The sequence below is a fragment of the Argentina anserina genome, chromosome 4 (assembly GCF_933775445.1).
Source record: "Argentina anserina chromosome 4, drPotAnse1.1, whole genome shotgun sequence".
NCBI classification, from domain to species: Eukaryota; Viridiplantae; Streptophyta; class Magnoliopsida; order Rosales; family Rosaceae; genus Argentina; species Argentina anserina.
In genome coordinates, this window is record NC_065875.1 from 14323510 (window position 1) to 14349355 (window position 25846).

Below are 25846 nucleotides of genomic sequence, written 5' to 3' on the forward strand. Positions count from 1 at the left end.
TTTCCCCGACGCCATGTTTCTTCACCGAATAACTGAGCGTTCAAAAAGATTCATGATTTGATAAGAACGACTTTCATGTCTTCCTGAAAACATCTAACAAGATTCTCATCAGGTCTTGTTCGTTTAGCCTATGCTTTTTTTTGTTTCTAAAAACATGAAAAACAAAATCATTTGGTAATTTGCCAAGCAAATAAACATTTCGTCCCCTTCAAACAAACAAATGGAGGTCTATGGAGTGAAGTCAGTGAACTATAAACCTTTGATAGCGCTTCTAACAAGCGCGCACCTAAGTTAATAAGTAATATACAAGTATTATTAGTGTTTTATTATATATCGAATCAAATTCTTATACCGTATATTAATTGGCAATGTTCATATTTTCTCATACAATTCTTACTCCCAACTGAGATCCTGAAGTCTTGCTTGACAAGATTCACTAATGGCATTGATAGTTTTAATTCATCAGGACTTTGCAAGTAATATTGTGATCAGCAGTGCTACTTCTATGTTGGGCATAACCATGAGCACTAAGTTGGGTCAGAGAAAGAAGATTTCTAAATCATGAATGCACCACAAGATACTCATAAGCACTTGAAAATGGAAGTAAGTTCACTCCTGGAATACAAGATTGTTTACCAAAACTGTTATCTGAAGCATTACTGTGATATTTATATATAATTACCATGAAACCTAAGGAAGTTCATGTCTCATATCCCGCAATAAAGTACATAAATATAGAAAAAAAATTATACAATATCACATGCTATGTGACACTTGCTGAGCTGCGGTGATGATACAGAACAACATCCTCACAGCCAAGTGCATCAATATTGAACACTCCCAGTGGAAAATAACTTATTTCTATAATGGTAAAATAGATACAAGTGAGGTACATACATACACTTCATTTTGGGGAGAAAACACCCCATTGCTGCTCTCGTTGTCGACTATTAATTCGGCTGTTCGGCGATGGTGATGTATTCATTCCTAAACCAGCCTTGCGTTTCATCTCTGCATCATGTAGTTTGCCCCAAATGTTATTAAGACAATGACAGTTGTTATTAGAAGAGACGAATGTTAGTTATGCCAAAGAGATATTTCATACGACTTGCCTCGTGTCCTCTCTAATTCTTCATCAAGCTCCTTTTTCCACCTCCTTTGCAACTCGGAGAAACTTGCACTGAAATTATAATCATCCCAATCAAAACTAGCAGGATGGTGCAGAACATAAGCCAAAAAATAAAAAATAAAAAAAAATACACCAAACTCCACAGACAAACCTTGCGTTAAATGATTCTTTCTGAGCATCAGCAATAGACCCTTTCCGTTCACTAGGCTGAGGCGGCTGAATTTCCTGTAATATATGATTATGCACACCACTTGCATTTGATACATTTAAGGTGTGTTTCCCGAAGCGTGAACCATTGATAGATCCAACTATCGAAGAAAATCTTCTACTAGGTGCCCTACTGGGTGACTTGCTTTTAGGAGGTAAGTGCAGAATATTTGAAGCATGATCAGAATTTGCATTACCAATTGCACCTGGAGTACCAGCTGCATTGACAGTACTAAGGAATTCTTCAAATAAAGGTGTCTGCAGCTTCTTCAAATCTAATGCCTGATAATTTCAAGGATGAGTTTAAAGAATCAGACTCTTCCACTACAAGCTATCAGAAAACATAGATTTGTTGAAATCATTTTACCATTACAAAGAAAACATCTTTGCGGACACAAGAAGTACCTTTTCATCCAGGAAGGCTCTTATTTTTGTTTCTGTGACTTCCTCATCATCCTCAGCTACTGATGGACCACAAGGAAATGTGAATTCATTCTCCACCTTATGAGATGCTCCAGCGCTGTTAGGAGCCTCATGTATTGTTTGACAAGGGAGCAAGTCCATTCCACTTTTCCCCAATTCCAGACTCTCATCAAACTTACATTGCCAGTCATCGGTTGGTTCACACATGGGATTGAAACTCTAGTTCAAAATAAATAAATAAATAAAAGGCAAGTCAATCTTCATAGTTGAAATTCATTAAAAATGCAAGATGAATCTATAAGAACAGAAAACAGCTTGCTACCTTGTTTAATCCCCCAGATGCCATCACAGAATTGAATTTTGCAAATGAACCAAGCATTATATCATCAGAATCATCAAGCTGACACATGTCATCATCAGTATTATTTCCTCCCCAGCAGGAGCTCCCTCCTGAAATATTGTTGGGGTACACAGTTGAGCACCTTACAGTACCCATGTCACAAATATCCTTCAAACCTGCGCAGGTTGACCTTCTGATCGAAACGTTCATGCTGAAGCATTGATAAAGTTTCAGGTGTCAAGATTATCACCCAGAAACAGTTAAAATTACACAACCAATGTTGTTTATACTTACGAGTTCCTAAGATTGGTTCCAGTAGTTGCCATCTGGTTTCCAGATTCCTGTAAAAGCCACTTTTTATAATTATAATTGAACAAACAGTTAACAGTAACTAGTTGAGCCAATAACAGTAAGCAATTATATAGACCATAACCGAAGTGCGTAACACTGAACGAGGTTCCTGATAATTCCCAGTGACAAATGGGTGCTGCACATGATCAAAAATACCCTCATGAGCCAAAAGAAGAAGAGAACTTTAACACGTGCTGTTAACCAAACTAAATTGCTTTTGCCTCTTTTTTTTTGTCCTCGAATAGACCAAGTGAATTATAATTTAGATTTGAAAACTCTATCATAACACATTTGCATATACTGTATGTATTTCCCGGTTTCCTGTATAAACAATATGCAAGCAACAAGCTCTGCCTTTCAAATTACCTGCAGCAATTCTGATGCAGATGACCTGAAATCAGGCTCCCTGCCACCACATTATGGAGTAAATAAGTTAGAAACAGATTGAAATGTTTACAAAAATTAAATTCTGCATACGCTATCAAATTTAGAAAGAATTGTTGGCATTGGAAAATGAACAGAAGGTGGGAAACTGGGAATAGGAATCGTGAGTGTACTTCTCTAAACATTTCAACAAAAAATCCTTTGCCTCAGCAGAGAGATGCTCAGGAATGGGTGGATGAGATTTTGTTGTTCCAATATGGAAGAGAGCAGCGACCTGAAAAGGAAGACCCTCATTTTAGTCTGCATATATATGAAAAAAAATCAAGTAATCTAGACACCATTATCAATAGTTGAAAAGGCAGAAAACGTACCTCCTGATACTGTTGGCTCCATGGAGGCTTTCCAGTAGCCATCTCAATTACAGTACATCCAACACTCCATACGTCAGCAGAGCTAGCAAGCATTTTTCAAACATATGAGGACAAATATAAGAAATAAAGTGTAGAAGAATCTAAACTTCTTTTTCCCTTAATTAAGAAAAATGAGCCTTGTCATTCAATGCATGAGCCATGCTTCTAACTATATATAATATTCTTTTCCCTTGATTAATAAAAACAAGTCTTGTGTAAATAAGGATGAGAAATATGCCAAAGATTGTAGGGTTCTCAACTGAAAGGTCTCAATATGATTAACAAAAAATTATATCGGTTAAATTTAGTTCATGCATTAGCAGAACCCAAACAAGAACCACTGCCATGAGAGTTGCCGCTGAAAGAGGTCAATCCTTTTTTTAAAAAACTTGACTCAAAGCATGGACGTGCAGAAATTTACAAAAGGGTTGATGCAAACCAACTGTTTCACCAATACAGATATCACAAAAAATCATTCTACTTAAATTTGAAATTCTGGACGTTATCACTCAATATGAAGAGCAGTGATTGTTCTTACAAGCTATGGCCAGTCTGGAGAATAACTTCAGGGGCCATCCAATATGGGGTACCCTTCATTGACTTGGCACCATTTATAGTGGCCTGTATCATCAAAATACAATTGCTAACTGTGAGATGAAAAAACAAATGTTAAAGTTCCTCATCAACACAAGAGAGTAAAGGTCATTACCAGTTCAACAACTTTCTTGGATGCACCAAAGTCTGCAAGTTTAATGCATCCTTTATTATCAACAAGGATGTTTGCACCCTATAAGAAACATGTCCGTCAGTAAACTATATATATATGTGTGTGTGTGTGTGTGAGAGAGAGAGAGAGAGAGAGAGAGAGAGAGAGAGATGAGATTCTACTCAGTAAAGCATTAAACAGTACTGGGGATGTACCTTGATGTCCCTATGCATAATTCCATTCTTGTGTAGGTATTCAAGGCCCAATAACAATTGCTTCGTGTACATTCTTATAACCTATCAAGGTGAACACATTCACAATTCAAATTATACCCCCTAACACCAGAACTCAATAATTTAAGAATTAGTAATCACTTACAGACTCGGGAAAGGACCCAAACTTCCCCAACAGAGATGATATAGATCCGCCAGGCACAAATTCCAATAGAATATTCAACGAATCGACTTCTCTAGCGGTCCCCAAGTACCTCTAACAAACAGTACCTAAACTGTAAGATAGTAATATACCACCATCACCATCCACCAACAAAAGAAGGAAAATCATACTCACAACAATGTTAGGGTGTGAAAGATTCTTGAGAAGCCTAACTTCCTCCTCCAGCTCCCGAATATGAGCCTGAATCCATTACATCAGGAAAACATAACAGCAGTCACTTAGTATCAAACTAAAGTTCTTGTTAAAGTAACATAATTTTCTTTCCCAATAATAAGATCAGATTGCAGCTAAACTAATCATAAACAACACTATCATCAAAAAACCCTAATCTCATTGAACCAAAATCGAAACTTTTTCGGCATACAAATGCTAAACAAGAGATCAAAGTACTATAAACAAGAAACTAAGAACTCCTAATATTGCAGAATCATTAACATGCCTGTGTTTTCTCCCTTGAAGCACTACTCGCCGCAATCGAAACCTGTCAAAATCAACCAAATCCAATCCCAAACTATCAACACACCAAAAAATTAAAGAGAAATCAAACTCAATTGTAGCAAACAGTACCTGTTTAACGGCGATTAGCTCTCCGGAATCGAGATTCATCCCCATATAGACGCGCCCGAAGGCACCGGACCCAATCAGCTCCCCCTTGCGCCACCGAATCGGCGGCGCGTCGTCCACCGAGACCGGCGGCGGAAGCGCACGCGCCGTATGAGGCTTGGCGAAGAGTCCGATTCGTGATTTCCTGATGCTGGAGCCGATCTTGTCGACGAGGCCGCTGGTGTGGAAGTCAAGGGACTCGCGGACTAAGCCGACGAGGCCTTGCATCGGTGACGGTTGATTTGATTTCCGACTGGGGCTTGGTTTTCCGGCGCGGCGGTGGGGGCGTAGGGGAGAGGGGGGTTAGGGTTGGGAAGGATTCATATGAAAGTGGAAGTGGAGATTTTTGAAAGGAGGGAAAAGGGGCTTGGGAGATCTGTGTTCAAAATAATAATTACATTAATAAATCAATTAAAATGATGAGCTTCTTATACGCCGTGTCGTTTTGTTGGATTTTGAAATATGCAACCGTTTTAAGGCAAAGTTGAGGTGAAAATGGTCATCTATCTCTTACTACTATAAAATCAGCACATCAACACATTTTATGGGTGTGAATAACCTCCCACATTTTACTTAATGACTTATAACTTTTCTATAAAATATGAGATAATTTTTCTATTTTTTTTTATGTTCTAATTTTGCTATTTATCTTTTTATTCTTTACTCATTTAGCAAAAATTTAGATAAGTATATGGTGAAAGAGCATATGTATTATTTCACAAGCTATTTGGTTGACGAAACGAGTTTAGGTTTTAAGAGTATAGATGAATATCAACAAATAAGAGAAGTATAGTAAAAATATGTATTGTAGTGTAATATTATGACAGACAATTTAGTCAAATATCTCCTCAAAATTGTTCAAATTTGATGACCAGTCAAGATGCTCATCACTTGGTATCAAATATGGCCCAACCATTTCATCATTTAGTCAAGTTGGATAGCTTTGCGAAATCGAACTCACTTCGGCTATTTTTGTATTAAAACTACGTCTCACTGTGTTTGTTTTCTAATCGACCAAGTCACCATCCTCTATGAAGAAGAGACCCAATGGTATTGGGAATTTAGGCTGGCCATGAATTTAGTTTTTACATAGTAAAAAATCTTTATTCTCACCAGAATGGTAAATCCAACAAGCTGTCGGGCACCCGCCCGATTACAAAAAGGCATGGGACAGATGATAGAGAAGAAGAGAGCAGAGTATTCACGTTTCCGATTCCCAAGAAGATACACCAACAACACTGTTGCTTCTGCTACTCATCCCAATTGGCTTCCTCCCTCCTCCCCCCTCCCCGTCACTTTCATCTCCCCACTTTACAATTACATGCACTACCACCACCACGGAACACACCATTCACATGTCCTCCCCCCACTTCTTAAAACTCAATTCTTTCCATATCATTTGACAAACAAGAGGTAACAAAAGCTGATGGGGTTTGATCTTGAATCAGTTGCGGAGGCAACTTCAGGGGCCATTGGGGCTCTGGTCAGCACCACCATCTTGTACCCGCTTGATACTTGCAAGACCAAATACCAAGCTGAAGTCCGAGCTCAGAATCAGCAGAAGTACAGGTTCGTTGGTTTTCTCAACCTATGCTTGGTTTTACTTCGTGTACCAAATGATCGCGCTAATAGCCTCCGCATATTGTGAATTTTAGTGGGAATGTTAGTTGTAATTTTTCATGTAGACCCGAATTTTCAAAGGTTTTGGCTTTCGGCTACTAGAGTTGATTTTGTTGTACAGTGTTCAGCTGCTAGCCTGCTAGTAAGCAGGTACTGATCATATTCTAGATTTAAGGCGTACTGATCAATTTTTGTAGCTGAATTTGGCACTACTTGCTTGTATGAAGGGAGCTTTCGTGTTGCCCACATTGCGAATGTCAGTGGGGATGTAAAATGTAATTTGTCATGTGGACTGGCATTTTCAGGTTTTGGCTATTGACTTGGTGTAGTGTACTAGAATTGTTTATGTTGTAGAGTGTTTAGCATTTAAAAATTGGATACTGGTCAAGTTCTGTATAGATTGTAGTGTATGATCATGCAATGTCCTCCTGTTTCTGTGTTTCTCAATGATTTATGTGAGATCCATCTTGATAATAACACTTGCTAGTGTGATACTCTGTTGTTTGAATCAATTATATTGCTGAAAAAATCTGTGCTTGTTTATTCTGGGATTCAGTAGTTTCTTATTCGTAGTATGATGATACCCTCAAATTCTTTCAACATATTTAGGAGCGAATTCTGTTGCTTAGGAGGAATTCGTATCCAGATTATCTTGGCTTGAAGAGTCTTATTGTGATTACTGCCTTCCCTAGTGATCCATAGGGCATGATTTCCTTTCCTATTCTTTGTCTGTTCTAAATTTTAGTTTGTTGAATTTTCAGAAACATTTCTGATGTTTTCTGGGAAGCAATTTCGACTCGTCAGGTGCTTTCATTATACCAGGGCCTTGGGACAAAGAACCTGCAGTCCTTTATTTTACAATTCATATATTTCTATGGGTACAGTTTCTTCAAGAGGTTGTACTTGAAGAAAAGTGGAAACAAAACTATGGGAACAAAAGCAAACTTGCTAGTTGCAGCCGCTGCTGGGGCTTGTACAGTCATAGTGACACAGGTGAGTCATCGTACATCTTCACTTTCAGTTTCAATTCCTATTACTCCTAAGCCATGTAAAGTCAAATAGATCTTCCCCTTGAAGCTCACATGGTATCCAATTTCTATCTTATTCATGATATATGGTTTTCAGCAACCAAATTTAGTCCTTACAACATTCACATTTCTTTTTACAGCCCTTGGATACAGCATCATCAAGGATGCAAACGAGTGAATTTGGTAAATCCAAAGGGCTCTGGAAGACCCTTTCAGAGGGAACTTGGATTGAGGCATTTGATGGTCTTGGCATATCACTTCTTTTGACTTCTAACCCATCGATCCAGGTACTTGAGTGTGCAGTCTTGGTTACATGTTTTCTTTTGTCTTGCAGCTAACCTCTGTGCCTCACAATATTATCCACTTGCATCTGTTGTGATTTAAGATAAATGAGGTTTTGATGATCTAATTTCTATTAGAGGTTTCATTCCTTGAAGATGTTTTTTTTTTTGGGTGGTTTGCTTGAAGAGGTTGAAATATTGTTTCCATCTTTTATCACAAATGTCTGCTCAATAGTCAATGTTATGATGTTTAGGTTGAAAGAAATACCATCTTAGATTACAGTCCCAGTCTTCTTCGCTGTGCAGTATACGGTATTTGACCAGCTGAAACAGAAGCTATTGGTTGCGCGGCTGAGCAACAGAACCGGTACAGAGTCATCTCCAGAAGCTCTTTCTGCTTTTTCTGCTTTCACATTGGGTGCAGTCTCAAAGTGTATCGCATCTTGCTTGACATACCCAGCCATCAGGTGGATAGTCGTTTCTTTCAAAGTCTCAATCTTCTTTATGCAGCATAAATCTATCATTAGTCTTTCAAGATAAAGAAAACCATATCTTTAAAATCGATGCCGCATGCTGCACATTCTCTATCCTTTTTGGTATTACTTCAACAGTGAAATTGGATCATGACTTACACAGGTGCAAGGTGATGATTCAAGCAGCAGATGAAGATGAAGAAAGTAACGATGAAGTCCATGAAAGGTCTTATAAAACGAAAAAGACAATTTCAGATGCATTTCATGCCATTTGGAGAAAAGAGGGGCCACTGGGTTTCTTCAAAGGTTTACAGGCTCAGATACTAAAAACTGTTCTAAGCTCCGCACTCCTATTGATGATCAAGGAGAAGATCACAAAGACAACCTGGGTCCTATTGATTGCACTAAAGAAATTTCTCTTTCTCAAGCCAAGCAGATTAAAGAATGCTTGATGTAGCGATGAAGTCCGCTTATTAAAGATGCTCCATATGATTCGTTCATGATTCAATCGATACATAAAAAGTGTATTGGAGACTGATCACAAGGAAACTATGTATTAGAGACGAAGTTTTTCTTCACGTGTACTTTGTAATTGTTAGTATCTATCAACTTAGATTGTCGAAAGGAAGCTGGAAAGTTAAAAAATTTATTCAGCTGAAGCATAAACCTGTCTAGTCATGTATATTGTTACAGCAAAGGGAACTGATGCAATGGAAGCCTTAAGGACTATGGGGGTGCCTTGTAAGTTATAACCTTCTGATCATGCCAAAAGATGGGTTCATCTCCTATATTCAGAACATATTGATAGTAATGAATGATGATATCAGCCTCATTTTTCAACATTCAGGTATAAGAGAAGCAGTGCAGATATTATTCAATAACGCGAATCCAGCCTCTTTTAAATTTATCCTCGATCATATTACAAAATCTTGGAAGAAAAACGGTTAACAATAGTGATGGTTCACACAACTCTTCAACATTATACTATCAGCTACAACAGAGGACATCAAGTTACGCAAGTAAGAAATCAAATTCCATCATGGAAGGCAGCTCCCATTGGAAATTGATTGTTCTCACCAAGTCGGAAAAGCTGAAATATGGCATGACGAAGCTCTTGTTTACAACTGGAACACAAATCCCATCAGCAAACACAGCAAGTATTGAATCAAGCTGATTTTGGACTTGGAAACTGAACTGGTACCAGTACTAGCTCCAGCACCGTCAATGCTTTGCGCAGGGACATAGCTTCCCTCAGGTGTGCTCGTGGTCAAAATAACAACAATCCAGTTATCTTCAGAACCAATCCCAATTCCTGTAAAATTTGTCTGATTAAGACTCGATGAGTACTGAGATTTTGTGAAGTTGTTAAGGACAAGAGTAGCATCCAGATTTGGAATGCAAGCAGGCATTATTACTCCATCCCTTGTGTTTGAGACATTCAGATGACATTTGGCTAAAAGGTCTGGAAAGTTGGCAAACTGAGTTTCAGTGCCTGGTACTGTGAAGGAACCTGTGGTGTTTGTACATGGTTGCTTTTTAAATTGGTCAGCTACCTCATCTGCTAGGCACTCAGCATTGTCATTCTTTGTAAGGGCTGGTAAGTTCAAAGCAGTAGACCTATAGCTGTTGATACCTTGAAGAAGATTATCTTCCTCATCACCTGGAAAAAATAGAAGTTTTATCATTAAGATGTAAAGTCAAATAACCAATGACATTTCCAAGAATCAACAGTTCCACTATACAATCACATGTCAACAGATCAATTTAACTTGCGTTTTGCTTAGGTTGTTCAGTAGGGGCTTTGAAGTGAAGCCTTGACCTACAAAATGTTTTGTATTAGGCTTAAAAGCAGTGGTTGCCCTATTTCGATCCATTTGTCTTCCAATACGAAAGCTGGCCAGTATAGATTTAGCCAAAAGAAGGGTCTTCCTAAAATTCATGTGACACTAGGAAAAACCAAGAAGCAATATACGCAACTATGTGTCAGTGAGATATACTCTGTTTCGTTCCAATTAAAACGGATGTCTCACTCAGGATTGTCAAAAACTAATCCCTGGACCATTGCCTTTTTCGAGCAAACTAGTCACAGCAAATCAGCCATTGAACCAACCCCCCCCCCCCCCCCCCCCCCCCAAGAAAGAAAGATTGAGACTTTGAACTAAGCAGCATCCGTGCTGCTTTGTTCGACCATAGTTATCATATCTTAGGTCGCAGTTAATGACCATCAGTTAGTTTTCCAGTCGATATCAACAAATTACATGCATAAATTAACTTATGATCCAGTGAAGAAACATCAAGTGTTTGCAGATAAAAAATGACGGCACAACAACTAATGCCAAAACATGTGCTCTAAATGGTAATGCACTGGCTATGTTTATCGGAGAGATCACTATGGGCCTTTATCAACCCCAATGTCAAAATGCTGGAGAGTGATCTAGCAGTTTCACCAAAGATTTAAACTTTCAGGTGAAAGACCACAAGTTCCCATTACCCATTTGGAAAGAACTGACAATCTACAAGATCCAGCAAGCTTAGATCCATTCAATGTTATACTCGTAATAAGATCTCATTTCTAAATTGGTTCTTCAGCAACAAATCCAAAAAGGTTAATGTTAAAAGATCTCCCGAACCCCAACTGTAACAAATATGCTAATAATACATAAACTAGATCAGTAGCATAAATCCCATTGCCGCCAAATCAGAGCCCATATAAAGAAACAACGAAGAAAACTGAAATTTACAAACAGACATTTCTGGAAGAGCAACAATACCTTCATCGCATCTGACTTGGGGATTCAAGAGAACAATGCAAGACAGGAACAACGGAAAGAGAAGACGAGGGGAAAGCGCCATTTCGGGTGAAGAAAGCAGAAGAGAAGAGGGGGTTCAGTTTGGTGAAGAGGGTCGCAGAAGAAAACAGTTTTAAGTTGGAGAGTCGACGGTGCTTTGCTTTAAGTAGAAGCTAGAAGCAATGAGCATATACACTTATACAGAACCTTATTTGATGAGGATGTCCCAACTCAACCCCACGAGGCCACGACAACCTTTTGACTGTTTTGAGGTAAGCTTTCGCGGTCACAAGTCACAACCGACTTCTACTGTCTTAACTTCTTGATCGACTTGTTAGTGATAAGAGTCTTTGGTATTCTATTGTTTGTGCTAATTGATTAACAGGTTGTACAAATGTGTGATGTACAGCTGTCAGTAGTTAGTTATAGGCTGAATTGATTTTGTTATTCTTTTCTTCTCTGTAACGAAATCTGGTAGATTAATACATAGAGTTTTATCTATTTCTTCTCACTCAAATTCTCGGCTCATCTTCGAACCCTAGATTTTCTGAAACCATGGCTCCAAGCTCAAGAATCACGTTATTTGTGCGAATTGAAAGATGCGGAACCATAAATGAAAGGTCCAGGATCTATGGAAGCTCTGGTACCATGATAGTCATGGTTTCAAAAAATCTAGGGTTCGAAGATGAAGCTGAGAATTTGAGAGAGAAGAAATAGAGAAAGCTCTTTGTATCAATATACCAGATTTCGTTACAGGGAAGAAAAGAGTAGCAAACCCAATATATACAAGAGCTGCTCTCAATTCAGCTTATAACTAACTACTGACAGCTGTACATCACACATTTGTACAACCTTTCAATCTATTACAAAAGTAATTAGCACAAACAATACTAAAGACTCTTATCATCCCCCTCAATCTCAGGTCATTAGCCTAAGATTGATACAGTGAGTTTTTAAGATTGGAGAAGCTAAGCCTTTGGTTAGAACATTTGCTGTTTGCTCTGTGGTAGAGACATACTAAAGGGCCAAATCATTCCTATGTACTCTTTTACGAACGAAATGAAAATCGTTATTTAAATGTTTTATTCTAGAATGAAAGACATGGTTAGAGACAAGGGTCAATGCAGATAAATTGTCACATTTAAGAAGAGGAGCTCTAGCAGGGCCGGCCTTGGGCTAAAGCCATTGAAGCATCAGCTTTGGGCCCCCAATTTTAAGGGCCTCCAATTTTAGTCACCATCGAGGGTATTGTTCATAACAACGAAATTACGTTTTTACCTTTATATCCGTTTTACATTGATTAAGAGTTGGTGGTGATGGACATGCGGCTGAATTCCTCCACTACTTCGCTCCCCATCCTAAAATTTTGACACAAATCTGAGTTCTTCACCCGCTAACTTTCGATCTTTTGCGCGACTCTTTCCTCGGTGTGTTTTCCTTTACGCTGATGTTTGTTCCTCCCAAATTGCCGCTGCAACCGGCAAACTCTATGTCTCCAATTCTCATCCGGCTTTTATTATCACATGTCACCTTCTTCTTTGAATCTTTGTCATCTTTAAGTATCGTTGAATGGTTTTTCGCGCGTTGTCATAGCCATGAATTGATGGGGGCCTCTACATCTTCTGCTATGGTTATATTAGCTTTTGTGTGGTTTGGGATTTTGTTTTTGTTGATGAAATTTGATCTCAATTCTTCATCTACTTCAAATTAGGAATTGTATAGGTTAATAGATAACAAAGCGATTAGATTTTGATTGAGTGTAAGTGTTTCAATTTGAGTAGCTTTGGGTGTGTTGCTTGATGAATTTGATGCCTTTTTATTGTTATTTTGGTGTTAAAACGGAGATGAGTAAATCAATTTAGTTTCTATAGAATAAGATTGGTCATATGAATCTCCCAAATTGGGTTCTTTGACATTTCTTTGATTGAAACCAAGCAGTTGGTGAAACTTATTCTACATTGGGGTAGAGCTGTGTTATTAGAAAGTTTCTGCTAAACATGGTTGAGTGAAGGACAAAGATTGATCAATTTTATGTTGATGGATCTAATGTGAAATGCCGTCTGTTTGATTGGAAGTTTTATTGGGTTTGGGAATTCACAGTATCTATATATTTGCATGTAGTATACACATGCTTGCTACATTCTCAAGTTTTGTAACTTACAAGCAATATCATACTCACTCGGAGCTCAGAATTAGCAAGGTCGTTGCTACCATCGCTATTATTAAATTCGATCTTTCGCAATTTGGATGGTTCATGTGATTAACCTTTTTGTTTATAAAGATATATGAAAGGATCATAATCATGTGCGGCTATTATATGGCGATCTTTTGGGTTTGTTTTTTGTTTTTACAATTGATCTTAAGTTATGATACGTGTAGGTGTAGTTTAGTTACTTGATGTGGCTTTTGAAACTAACTTATTCACTATTAAGATTTGTGTATGGAAATATGTTTTCAAAAAGTCATCTGCTATGAAGTTCCTCATGACGCCTATGAAAGATGTTTCTATGTGTTGAAAGAATTTTGGTTATGCTCTGCATTTTTGTAGGCATTTCTTATTAATATATACAACATCATAAGTGTTTTTGGTATTTAGACTAAGACATTGGAGCATAAGTATTTTTGAGTAAAAGATACTGATATTTGTAACTTTTATATTTTTGTTTCAAACATTGTAGCATTTTATTATTATTGAAAGTTTTATCGCTATGTTTTGTTGTTTCAAACAAATTCTTGTTTCAAAATTTTTTTTGACAAGGGGCCCCAATTTTTCTCGTCGCTTTGAGCCCCGAAAATCTCAGGGCCGGCCTTGAGCTCTAGGAATCTGAATCTTCAAATCACACAACAAATGTCTTATCCAACTAACTTCAGCAACAATGTTAGCCAAACTCCTGTATTCAGATTCAGTAAAGCTTCTAGAAAATGTACCTTGCTTCTTTGATTGCCAAGCAACAGGACACAAACCAATAAATACCACAAAACTAGTTGTGGAGCACTGATGTGCTTGTATTATCATTTCTATGCATCATATCCTTAGTTTATTTGTTTAGTTCTCCAATTTATGATTGATTTATGTTATTTTAGTGTGTTTATAGGTTTGTGTCAAAAAGTTTCTCCTTCTAAAAAAAAAGGGCTCTTGAAGATATTAATTTCAAGGTTCTAAAAAGCGTCAGGCGCTAGTTAGGCGAAAAGTCGGGGACTAGCGCCTAGAGGACTAGTTGGAGGAATAGGCAGGGACTAGACGGTTTTTTTCTTATATTTATTACATATAATTATATACACTAAAAAATATTAGAGGTCTTAGAATGTTCAAAAGGAGTTTTTTTTTACTCAAATATGAATAAAATGCTTAACAACAATGAGTTAATGAGTTCTTAAAACTTAAAAAGTTAAAAAACATAAACATAACAGAAATATTGCATAATCGGGCGACTGCCTAAGCGTTAATTAGGTGGACTAGTCGGTCGATTAGGCGGATTAATCAACGGATTTTCAGCTTAGCGCCTAACTTTGAGGACTAGCTATAATCGGATAGGTGAGACACCGCCTAGCGCCTAGACAAGGATTTTTAGAACCATGATTAATTTTGAGTGCCAACTTCTAGGTTATACTTGGATGTCATGTGCGTGCAGTTCAATAATGTGGATCGACCTAGACATTTGTGACAAGTGCATTTCAAAGTGTAATCCATTTGAGGGCATTCTCTAATACAACGTATTTGGTTAAATACGTTATAAGTCTACTTCTGTACGTTTTTAGTTAATAAACACAATTGTTGATATGCTGTAATGTAATTTATTTTTGTACAAAAAAAAGTTATAAAGAGAAACCTCTCAGCCCACTCGAGTTTACATTATTGAAGTGCAAGACTCTAATAGCCGAGCTAATGTGACCGTCTGACATTCGATGTCGTTCTTGAGTAATGACATTTGCAACAAATTAGACTTCTCTAAACACATGCATGACGGGAATGGAAGGGAATGATCTTGCAATTTTCTAAATGTCTTGGCCAAAATATTTTTTAATGCAATTGAAAAGTGAGTCTTGGTGATTAGAAAATCTTGTTCTCGTTAGAATTGGGTTTCCTTATGGAGTACATTCCACACAAGAACATACACTGCTGATGACATTAATTTGTGTATGAACATGCGAAATGAATCATATCATCTACATGGGTTGGTCGTATTATTTTTCTATACATCAGTTCAAGAGCTTAGATACATTACTGACTACTACCATTCAAGTGTAAGATAACTATACTAAGAAAATAATAATTAGAGAGATGGAAGAGCGGTGAGTGATTGTTTCATTCTAGTTTTAGGTTTTAGATGATCGAACTATATACTATTATTGATGATTGAATGAGATATTGGAGAAAATTATAGTTTAGTTTGTTATATACTTAAATAGAGGAAAAAAGAACCAAATGAAAATTATAAAAAGTTCAAAAGAATAAAACGCGGAAAGGATTGGTTGACTTGCAAGATCAGCATTGTCTATGACACAAGCTGTGTATTGCAAGGTAATATTTATATAACTTAGTGTGATTTAGTTTTTGGTAATTCAGTTGATTGAGTAATGGGGTCTCTATTGAGAGTATTACTGATGTATTCGTTTTGATTCGACAAGTTCTGTTTCAATTAAAAAAAGCTTGTTCAATCACCCGTTGTGTTGTTGCTACACTCACATTGTGATCAAATGTAATCTTCATACAAAAAAATCTTTTCAATCTTGAAACAACATCAGAAACTGTCTGTTACAACTTTTCAAAGTGCCAAAAAAAATCTGGTATTTTGAACTTTGAAGGCAAACCTTGAGCCTTGAGCAGTTAAGCATATTCTTTGACCGTAAATTCCCAGCCTCAGGTAGGATTAATTTGGGAAATATATATTTTCCTGGTTTAGCAAGGGGACAGACACACAATATATAACTGGTGGATGCAAATGAATATGGATAGCGTCATGCATCATCCATGTAAACTTTAGACCTTACTCACGGGCACCACTCCCTCCATTTATACCATTTCCAGCATCTCCTTGGATTTTCAAAATCTAAGAAAACAACAATGGCGGTGTCGGCCGATCATTGCAGGATATCTCTCTCGGCCGCCATCCAGTCACGCGGCAGCGTGGGGCTGGCCGGAAGGACCCCGAGAGGGCTTGTCAAGTTCTGCAATGGGGATGTGATGGGGAAGAAGCTGCAGCTGAGTCAAGTTCAGCAAGGAAGTGGTAGCATTAAGAATAAGAAGAATGTTCATGTTTGCAAGTCTATAATTGCTGATGTAGTTGGTGTGGCCAAGGTGAGCTTCCAAAAACTGACAAGTCACAACATAGATGAATATCATTAAACATGAATGCATTGGCCAAAAACAGAGTCTCGTTTAGACAATCATCAAGTTTTCAGCACAATGCATGTGGTAAGCTAAATTGCCAATCATCAATATAGAAATGATTTCAAATTATGTCATGGAATTAAAGTTGGACTACATTATTATATAAATATATTACTTTTAGATTGATTTTTGGAATCTTTAAGCATTGCGATGGAATGTGATCAATACAATATACTTTCAGATGCATGGGCTTAAACTTTCATTTAATTTCAGTATAATCTCAGTAGGCTTATGATTTGAACATGTATCATATTGAGATCATCAGCATGCAAATGATCTTGGTCAAATGGATTCTATAATTAAGAGAGCAAGATTCAAACTTCAGTCTTACTTCTGTATTCAAAATTGTTTTCTGAGTTATTAACTAATATAACAGTAATTAGCCAAAAAAGAAGTACTAACCTTTAAGAAGTACTAGGTGGAAAATATGAACTCACCCTTTCAAAGTCTGAAGTGGAGTTGAGAGGACTGCAACAAGTTTCTGCATCATAACCAACTGGCAATTTGTCTACTGCAGTTAAGGGACTTAGAATTAGAGAAGCGAGACCCAAAGACTGTCGTTGCTATCATACTTGGAGGTGGAGCTGGTACTCGCCTTTTTCCCCTCACCAAACGGCGTGCAAAGCCTGCTGTAAGCTCTCTCTTTCCTTGTAGCTGCAACTACCTCATTTTATGTGATTATATACAAGTCCTTCAATAGTTTCTGGGTGAACAATGTTACATTTTGTTCTTCTTAGGTCCCAATAGGGGGAGCATACAGACTTATTGATGTGCCAATGAGCAACTGCATCAACAGTGGAATCAACAAAGTTTATATCCTCACTCAATACAACTCAGCATCACTCAACAGGCACATTTCGCGCGCTTACAACTCTACAACATTTGGTGATGGCTATGTGGAGGTATGTTAGCTTCATTGAAACTAATATTGTCTTAGCCAGAAAGTGGTTCTGACAAAAATGTTACACACACTCTTTGGCATGACAGGTTTTAGCTGCTACTCAAACTCCAGGAGAGGCAGGTAAGAATTGGTTCCTGGGCACTGCAGATGCTGTTCGACAATTCCATTGGCTTTTTGAGGTACTCAAACCCAACAATTTTAACACAGTTGAATTCTCGTTTGCAGAATCTGAATTTTGAAGTGTAGAGATTTTACAAACTAGGGAAGACTAGCTATGATCATAGAATGTGTGCAAGGCTTCCCTTTGGTTTCCATTTCTAAATGGATATTGGTCGCTCTATAAAAAAAAAACCACCTTTTCCCTTCACAACCCCATCATTGTTATCTGTATAGAGACTTGCATACCTTGAGCAATAGTTCAAAACACTTCCTGATCCTTCTCTTGCACCCCAGCTGCTCTTTTTAGTGATTTCTCCCAAGGGACCCTCAAGCTCATAGTTGATAGCTAAACCATATAGTAGTATCTTAATCCTGAATTGATATTCATTTAAGAAGATCATATGGTGTTTCATTTATCGAAACAATTTTATCAGTTGGAACGAGAACCAAAATTCAGTGATCATGGCTAAAATAATGTAGCCGTGTATGTGGCCACCAAGGTTCCAATAATCATGGCCGATTAGCTGCAGTGCAGTAGCCAGTAGGCTTGTTTAGAGCTATGCTTTCGGTGTCACACTCCGTTTTCTTTATGATTTTCCATGAATATATACATCACAATAACAAGAAGATCACTAGGAACATCTTCTCCATTAAAACAGTGAGAAATGGATGCCAACCCTATGGTCGTTACCTACGTGATCACTATCAAATGACACTATCAGATGTCTGGATCCTCTTGAACCTCCATCTTCTCTATTCCATCATTAGCAAATAGCAATTATTTATATTGGTGTTGGGTGACATTTTAGCTCCTTGTGTGCAATTCTGCAGTTCATAAGTGCAAATCTTGCCCCTTGCTAAAGAACCGTGCATGCATCTACAAAACCTGAAAGTCTGTAGTCTTAGGAAACTATACTTCAGAGGTCACTAATTACTTCAAACAATAATAATAGTTAAGAACAGGCCTGGGTTTTCTGAGGGAGCATCCAGTTATTTAAGAGCAAAGGTAATTAGATTACGAGAATAGATTTGTTCTTTACTTTGGAGCCGTTATTAGCCCATCAACTTCCCCTTCACATTGTAACCTAAAGTTCAAGGGACTAAACTGAATTTAATTCTAAGAAACTAATACCCTCACTCTGAGCTATATATGATTATAGACACAAAATTCATCCTTCCGTTAACCGATACAAATTTTAGAACATATAGCAGATAGTTGTTTCTGGGAACTAAAGATTCTTTCTGAATAGGATGGCCCTAACAAGCTGGTGGCATGATAACATACACCTGATTTATATATGCTGCAGGATGCAAGAAGTAAGGATATTGAGGATGTCCTCATTCTATCCGGAGATCACTTGTATCGAATGGACTACATGGACTACATTCAAGTAAACCACAACATCTTAGCTTTGTTGCACTAAACATATTTCATTACTCCAGCTTCAAATGTAACAAAATTAATCTCACTCTACAGAATCACCGTGAAAGTGGTGCAGATATTACCATCTCTTGTTTGCCAATGGATGACAGGTATGCTATTAATTTGAGCAGAATGAGGATTTTCTTGAACATTCCTAGTATTATTGACTTCAAACTTTCCTGGTAGTATAATTCAAATAATTGCATAACTATGACTATCAACAATTAGAGACATTTCTCTCTCTCTCTCTCTCTCTCTCTCTCTCTCCATGACAGCCGAGCCTCAGATTTTGGTCTGATGAAGATAGACAAGAAAGGAAAAGTCATCTCGTTCAGTGAAAAGCCTAAAGGAGCCGACCTGAAGGCAATGGTAATAGTCATGCCAATGTTATCACTAGTAATTAACATATGGAACTGGCATTAAATCTTATATTTATTTGGATGCTCACACTACTGCAAACACCAGGCAGTAGATACCACAGTTCTAGGACTTTCTGTGGAGGAAGCAATAAAGAAGCCATACATTGCTTCAATGGGAGTGTATGTCTTCAAGAAGGAGATACTTCTGAATCTTCTAAGGTTCTAATCATGTGAATTTATTTCTGGGTTAAAGAAATTCATATACTTGGGCACAACACCCCAATGTGAATGAAATTTGAGAATTTTGTGCTACTATTTGGGCCAGATGGCGGTTCCCGACTGCAAACGACTTTGGATCAGAAATTATCCCAGCCTCAGCTAGTGAATTTTTCGTAAAGGTCTGTCTTAAATCTTTGTTTCAGAATAAATGCCTTACTTAAATCTATAGATGCTATCAAGACATGCATATCAAATTCAAACTCATTACTTTGCTATATATATATATATATATATATATATATTCTGTGTAGGCTTATCTGTTCAATGATTACTGGGAAGACATTGGAACCATCAGATCCTTCTTCGAGGCAAACCTTGCCCTCACTGAGCATGTAAGATAGTTTCAGTGGTGATCTATTAATTTTGGATGAACTTGTACTGTCAGCATAGAATCTGATCCTATGTTCGTTGTTTCTTTCAGCCAAACAAATTTAGCTTCTATGATGCAGCAAAGCCTATGTATACTTCAAGAAGAAACTTACCTCCATCAAAGATTGACGGTAGCAAGGTTAGTCGTCTTGGAGCTCTCCTCTTTGATTTTCTCCTGAAGGGCCTCAACCAAGAAAGACGTTGTATCAAAATGCATGCATATCTATCCAAGCCATAAGCTAAATCAAACTAGTTGTTCCAGTACGACAATATTCAACAAAAACTAAGAACATGGAGAAGGTATCAGTATGATGTAACAAGCCAGAAAATTTGTATTGTAACACTACCCTGTTCATGTGCAGATTGTTGACTCCATCATATCACATGGAAGTTTCTTAACTGATTGCCTGATAGAGCACAGTGTAGTCGGTATCAGATCCCGGATAAACGCAAATGTTCACTTAAAGGTTTGCTCTCTACATTTTCTAATTATGTCTAGCTTAACTTGGAAATGTTGTTTATGATTATCAAAACACATGCAGGACACTGTGATGCTTGGTGCTGATTACTACGAAACCGATTCTGAAGTGCTCTCACTGTTAGCTGAAGGAAGAGTTCCCGTCGGAATAGGAGAGAACACAAAAATCAAGTACGAGCTGCTTAAACCTCCCTTTCCTTTTCACTAGCGACAATGCTCAAACTCCTCATAATAATCTTGATGTTATATGCAGAGACTGCATCATTGACAAAAATGCCAGAATCGGGAAGAATGTTACTATTGCAAACACCGAGGTATAGTAGATTTATAGTTCTTAATGCGACTGCTGATCTTCAGATCAGTTTTCTGGTCATTGGAACATTGCTGTAGGTCTACTCATGTCTCTGTTTACGAATGGAATTTCAGGGAGTACAAGAAGCCGACAGATCTTCAGAGGGGTTTTACATCCGCTCTGGTGTAATAGTTATATTGAAAAATTCAACTATCAAAGATGGACTATCGATCTAATACATGCCTTCCATCCTTCGTTTTTGGGTCTATCTGGATGGAACGAAACGAGATTATGCAATATCAATCACTATAAACTACTCCTGCAAGCAGAGCAAGACACTTTTGTAATGCGAATGTGTATAAACCTTGCTGTACAAGAAATTCTGCCGCTTTATTTGTATACTAGCTAATAATTAGTTCAATGATTCATCAAATCAGAGACTTGAGCAAGTCATCAGCATCCAGTGATGACAATGTATTGAACGTTGAAGGTGCAAAAATACAGTAAAGAAATAAGAGTTTTTTTCACCAACAGTCCCTCAACTCTGGTGTACCTACCAATGTGATACTTCAACTCTTAATCGTACCAATGTGATACCCAGACTCTAGTATTGCTATCATTGAAGTACTTCCGTTAGTTTTTTTAAACTTTTCCGTTATCTTGGTGACGTGGCAGGTACGTGAGGCCCACAAAGAGGGTTAAAAGACAAAATTAACCTCATCTGAGATGAGCAATGTTTTTCCCGCCCTTTACCTTGAGAAAGACACCCAACAATTCCAATTTTGGCGCCAATTTTCTCTCTCTACTCCTTAATTTGTGTCTCTTATCTAAACTAAAGAACTACCGCCAACCAGTCGACCACAATCTGATAAAACCCTAGATCAATCTCATTTTCTATTTTTACCCTAGCACTTGTTAAACTAACAGAATAAATATATAAATTTATATGGAACATCTCATTTCCACAATCTCATAAGAATATAAAAACACATAACTTAACGAAATTCAAATACATGTTTAAGTACCATTAGTTGCCACCTTTTATGTTGATCTGCCATGATTTTTGCTTGTAAGAACTAATGGTACATGTAGTTGAATTTCGTTAAGTTATGTGTTTCTATATTCTTATGAGATTGTGAAAATGAGATGTTCCATATAAATTTATATATTTATTCTGTTAGTTTAACAAGTGCTAGGGTAAAAATAGAAAATGAGATTGATCTAGGTTTTATCATATTGTGGTTGACTGGTTGGCGGTAGTTCTTTAGTTTAGATATTAGACACAAATTAAGGAGTATGGAGTGAAAATTGGCGTCAAAATTGGAATTGTTGGGTGTCTTTCTCAAGGTAAAGGGCGGGAAAAACATTGCTCTTCTCATATGAGGTTAATTTTGTCTTTTAACCCTCTTTGTGGGCCTCACGTACCTGCTACGTCACCAAGATAACGGAAAAGTTGAAAAAAACTGACGGAAGTACTTTAATGATAGCAATACTAGAGTCTGGGTATCACATTGGTACGATTAAGAGTTGAGGTATCACATTGGTAGGTACACCAGAGTTGAGGGACTGTTGGTGAAAAAAACTCAAGAAATAATGGTTTGAAATAATTTCTAACGAGGATTTTGAAGAAGATTGAAACATCCATGTGATCTGACACATTAAAGGTTCAAAACCGTAACATCAGTTCCATGACTCCCATCTCTATCAAAACTGAAGGTAAAAAGGCTTTGTGATTATATTTCTATAATTGTTCTCCCATTAGATCCCTCTTTACACTGTATAATCCTCCTTACATAAGGAAAGTGACTTGTTCTACTCCCAAACATCAAACATCATATCAAAGCAAAATGGGTTGAAAGAGCTCTGGATGAAAGGACAAGTTGTGTACAAAATTGAGATGACATTGATTTTACACAATCAACTCTTCACAGTTAAACATCAGTTCATTTTCATACTTTTGCAAAACAAATCGCTCCTCTGACATTAAAATGTTGGTTACAGTGCATATCTTGTCTGAAAATGGTTTTCTACCTGTTCTCCCAGCACGATGAAGATAATCAACAGCAGTTCTTGGTAGATCAAAGTTGTATATGTGAGTGGTGTCCGGTAGGTCAACCCCTCTAGCAGCTATATATCTGTTGACACTAAGAGATAGCTGCTTCCTTGTCTCAGTTCCTAAATTAAGTGGATAGATATGTCAGAAGAGTTCAACAACGAAAACATATGGATCCAAACAAGAGTACAGGATCAAAAGTTGAAAAGCTTGGATATTTCCAAAAGGTAAATCAGATATTTGAAAACTGATTTCCTACTCTATTTAAGGCTGAGGCACTCGATTTCAGTTTATGTTCCCTCATATAATTGAACAGATGTAATTGCTCATTTTTAACCATCCAAAACTGTAATGACCACATTCAAAATTTGTCTAAACTGCCATCATCTTTTCAACATCAGATGACATTAGCTTCATTACAGCTCAGAAGTGTTCCATGTACAGTGCAATATCAGTCGCATGCATAAATGAAAGTCAAACACAATGTCTTTACTTTTGAAGACTACAGCATTACTTACTGATAGAGAAGCTGCACGTGAGTTGAAATTCATGTCTTCTTCCAATAGGAGAATATCTGTTGACGGGGGATTTCCAGCCTTCTTCAACTTCTCGGACTGAACAAACAGAATAAGAAGGTATATTTTGATGGAAAAAAAGTTACAAGGAACATGAACCATCCAACTTATAAAACATACTATAGATTGTGAACTCTTATAAACATGAATTGCCTATATGACAACCGTAATTATATAGATATCTTCTGGGTAAAGCATTGATATTAAATACGATGAAATTCGGCCTCAGCATAAGATTATAGGATTCTTCAGCTTAAGAAATCAAAATAGAGACAAAGATACGTAGCACGAACCTGCTCACCGACAAAAATAATGCCAGACTGCATTTCATCCGACTGTAATAAGGATAGCAAGGTTTCATGCCTTCTGTTTTACCACTTACCTGTTAAGCCAAGACAAATTTTCTCAGAAATTAAATCAGTTATTTTAAAGCATAAAGTGACAGACAAACAATAAGCAGAACGGAGTGTGATTACATGGTTTGGAAAATTGTCATACCACAAATCTATGGTGTAAACATGATGGCATGGGCTGAACCGGATTGACGTGGATATGAATCGCATCACTCTGTACAGTGTATACAAATCATTATGCATGTAAAGATTAAACATAGTGGCAGCAGTGTATCTAAATAAGAGTGTAACGTAGAAACGAGAACTATAGCAGCAAACCTTGGTCCATTTCTGCTGTATACAATCATGTAAAAATCTCCTATGCTTAGGAATGGAAGCACTGGCAAAAACAGTGTGACGGCTATTGATTGGCGAGTATGATGTCAAAAGCTTCCGAAGAGAACTGACTTGTTTTGAACCAAACATGAAATCAACCTAACGAAACAGTGCATATGAAACATCAATATATCGCACAAAACACAGAACATCCCATCTGTCATAATAGTGTTGAAACTTCAACTTCTATGCCAAAAAATAAAAATAGCTGACAGGATAGCTAAACACAAAATCGCTTCCAATTTACCTCATCAATCACCAGCACTCGCATCGACTCAAGCTTAATGATATGCTCCTCAAGCATATGGCACAAACTCCCTATAGTAGCCACCACAATTGTAGGGGGCTCTGCCTGAGACAATATTAAAGACACCACAGAAATTAAAAACTCTCCACCAAACATCTAAAAACATCAAAGAAAAACTAAACCTCCTTCCTAACATGCACATTCAATCAACAAAATAAAACCAAAATGCAGCACCTTCAACCAACTCTTGTGCCTCGTCAACATTCCTCCATCCAAAAGCGCCATAACACTACATCCTTTCTGCTCCACTTCACCATCCTTAGGCTTCGCCGCCAACATCCTAGAAACTCTTGTAACCTAACTCATCAACACACACTCATCTTCTTTGAACCACATTACACAGAAATATCGAAAACCACAAAACAATGAATGAGTCACTATAAACAGTTAAACACAACCATTGTGAACCAAGTGTCAAGCTTCTTACTTGCATCCCAAGTTCCCTAGTGGGCACTACAATGAGGGCCTGCACAGCCGACCTCCGAGTCTCCACCACCGCAAATATCAACAACAGATACGTCAGCGTCTTCCCAGAACCTGTCTACACAAATCACCAAAAGAACCAACACCCCAAGATTCAATCTTTTCACTTCCCAAAACTACCCCCAAACAATCAAACTAATCACGAATTTAGACCTGCGCGTGGAGAATGCAGTCTCGGCCGGAAAACAGAGTCGGCGCCACGTAACCCAACTCCTCCATTCTGCAGAGTATATGGTCCGGAACATGCGGCTCGCAGATTCGACGGAGAGTGACGTCATCGTCGCCGGAGTCGGGATCGGCGGTGATTGGGGAAGAGCGCAGAACCGCGGGTAAAGGAGTGAGCTTTGGGACGGAGGAGTTGAAGGAGAAGATTCTGGGGTTAGGGTTAGGGTTAGGGTTTAGGGAGTGGGAGGTGAAATGGGTATGCGTTGATTTTGAAGTTGGGGATGAGAGAAGGAGAAGGTGAGGAGCTGAGAGTGTAGCCATTGAAGGGGTCTGAGGCTGTGGACTGTGTGCTGGACTGTAGGGGATTATGGGGCGGCAAAAGCTGAAAACGGTGTCGTATTGGGTGTCTTAATATTAGGGTCACACGTCGGGGGATTTGGGGTTGCGGTTGGAGTTGTTGGACGGTCAATCCAATGACATGTACCTTTTTCGTAGAGAGGTCCTTACCTTTTGTTGTATTTGTAATCAAGAGCTCACTCTTAAGACAAACCTCGGCCGGTTTATATTTTCGTTAAAACCGATTAAAACACTGTAATGAGAAAAAATATTTATACCGCTGTTGCATACGTGTTTTACTTCCCCACAAGTTCAACTATTGTGTAACACAATTACACTTGAATTAT

General features: G+C 37.8%; 5 protein-coding genes across 7 annotated transcripts; 2 read left to right on the plus strand and 3 right to left on the minus strand.

The window, feature by feature from the left end:
* Positions 1 to 638: 638 nt before the first annotated feature.
* On the minus strand, positions 639 to 5358 carry LOC126790220 (mitogen-activated protein kinase kinase kinase NPK1). Its single transcript, XM_050516378.1, has 17 exons — positions 4974 to 5358; positions 4846 to 4887; positions 4521 to 4586; positions 4329 to 4439; positions 4166 to 4246; positions 3954 to 4031; positions 3783 to 3865; positions 3206 to 3287; positions 3008 to 3108; positions 2817 to 2856; positions 2527 to 2586; positions 2394 to 2440; positions 2082 to 2310; positions 1742 to 1978; positions 1281 to 1618; positions 1113 to 1180; positions 639 to 1011 (listed from the first exon to the last, which is right to left on the minus strand). The coding sequence occupies exons 1-17, from the start codon at positions 5235 to 5237 to the stop codon at positions 905 to 907; spliced, it is 2034 nt and encodes a 677-aa protein (XP_050372335.1). The 5' UTR covers positions 5238 to 5358; the 3' UTR covers positions 639 to 904.
* Positions 5359 to 6291: 933 nt separating this feature from the next.
* LOC126790147 (peroxisomal adenine nucleotide carrier 1-like) lies at positions 6292 to 9140 on the plus strand. Its single transcript, XM_050516292.1, has 5 exons — positions 6292 to 6578; positions 7391 to 7622; positions 7798 to 7944; positions 8245 to 8405; positions 8575 to 9140. The coding sequence occupies exons 1-5, from the start codon at positions 6436 to 6438 to the stop codon at positions 8861 to 8863; spliced, it is 972 nt and encodes a 323-aa protein (XP_050372249.1). The 5' UTR covers positions 6292 to 6435; the 3' UTR covers positions 8864 to 9140.
* A 121-nt stretch (positions 9141 to 9261) lies between these two features.
* Positions 9262 to 11361, minus strand: LOC126790148 (uncharacterized GPI-anchored protein At3g06035-like). Its single transcript, XM_050516293.1, has 2 exons — positions 11183 to 11361; positions 9262 to 10071 (listed from the first exon to the last, which is right to left on the minus strand). The coding sequence occupies exons 1-2, from the start codon at positions 11262 to 11264 to the stop codon at positions 9530 to 9532; spliced, it is 624 nt and encodes a 207-aa protein (XP_050372250.1). The 5' UTR covers positions 11265 to 11361; the 3' UTR covers positions 9262 to 9529.
* A 4904-nt stretch (positions 11362 to 16265) lies between these two features.
* LOC126789948 (glucose-1-phosphate adenylyltransferase large subunit 3, chloroplastic/amyloplastic) lies at positions 16266 to 21273 on the plus strand. Its single transcript, XM_050516033.1, has 15 exons — positions 16266 to 16499; positions 17110 to 17223; positions 17330 to 17494; positions 17580 to 17672; positions 18960 to 19043; positions 19130 to 19185; positions 19351 to 19444; positions 19541 to 19653; positions 19760 to 19832; positions 19965 to 20045; positions 20135 to 20221; positions 20445 to 20549; positions 20625 to 20731; positions 20814 to 20874; positions 20987 to 21273. Exons 1-15 carry the CDS (start codon positions 16266 to 16268, stop codon positions 21086 to 21088), a joined length of 1569 nt encoding a protein of 522 aa, XP_050371990.1. The 3' UTR covers positions 21089 to 21273.
* Positions 21274 to 22832: 1559 nt separating this feature from the next.
* Positions 22833 to 25564, minus strand: LOC126790895 (DEAD-box ATP-dependent RNA helicase 58, chloroplastic). Of its 3 annotated transcripts, none has more exons than XM_050517263.1 (9): positions 25152 to 25564; positions 24943 to 25056; positions 24690 to 24812; positions 24456 to 24560; positions 24152 to 24307; positions 23979 to 24047; positions 23782 to 23862; positions 23424 to 23519; positions 22833 to 23027 (listed from the first exon to the last, which is right to left on the minus strand). In XM_050517263.1, the coding sequence occupies exons 1-9, from the start codon at positions 25482 to 25484 to the stop codon at positions 22980 to 22982; spliced, it is 1125 nt and encodes a 374-aa protein (XP_050373220.1). In that variant the 5' UTR covers positions 25485 to 25564; the 3' UTR covers positions 22833 to 22979. The 3 variants fall into 3 exon arrangements, with proteins under 3 accessions (XP_050373220.1, XP_050373222.1, XP_050373221.1); XM_050517265.1 differs by having other exon boundaries at positions 24943 to 25052; positions 25152 to 25259; XM_050517264.1 differs by lacking the exon at positions 22833 to 23027 and having other exon boundaries at positions 23774 to 23862.
* Positions 25565 to 25846: the final 282 nt, after the last annotated feature.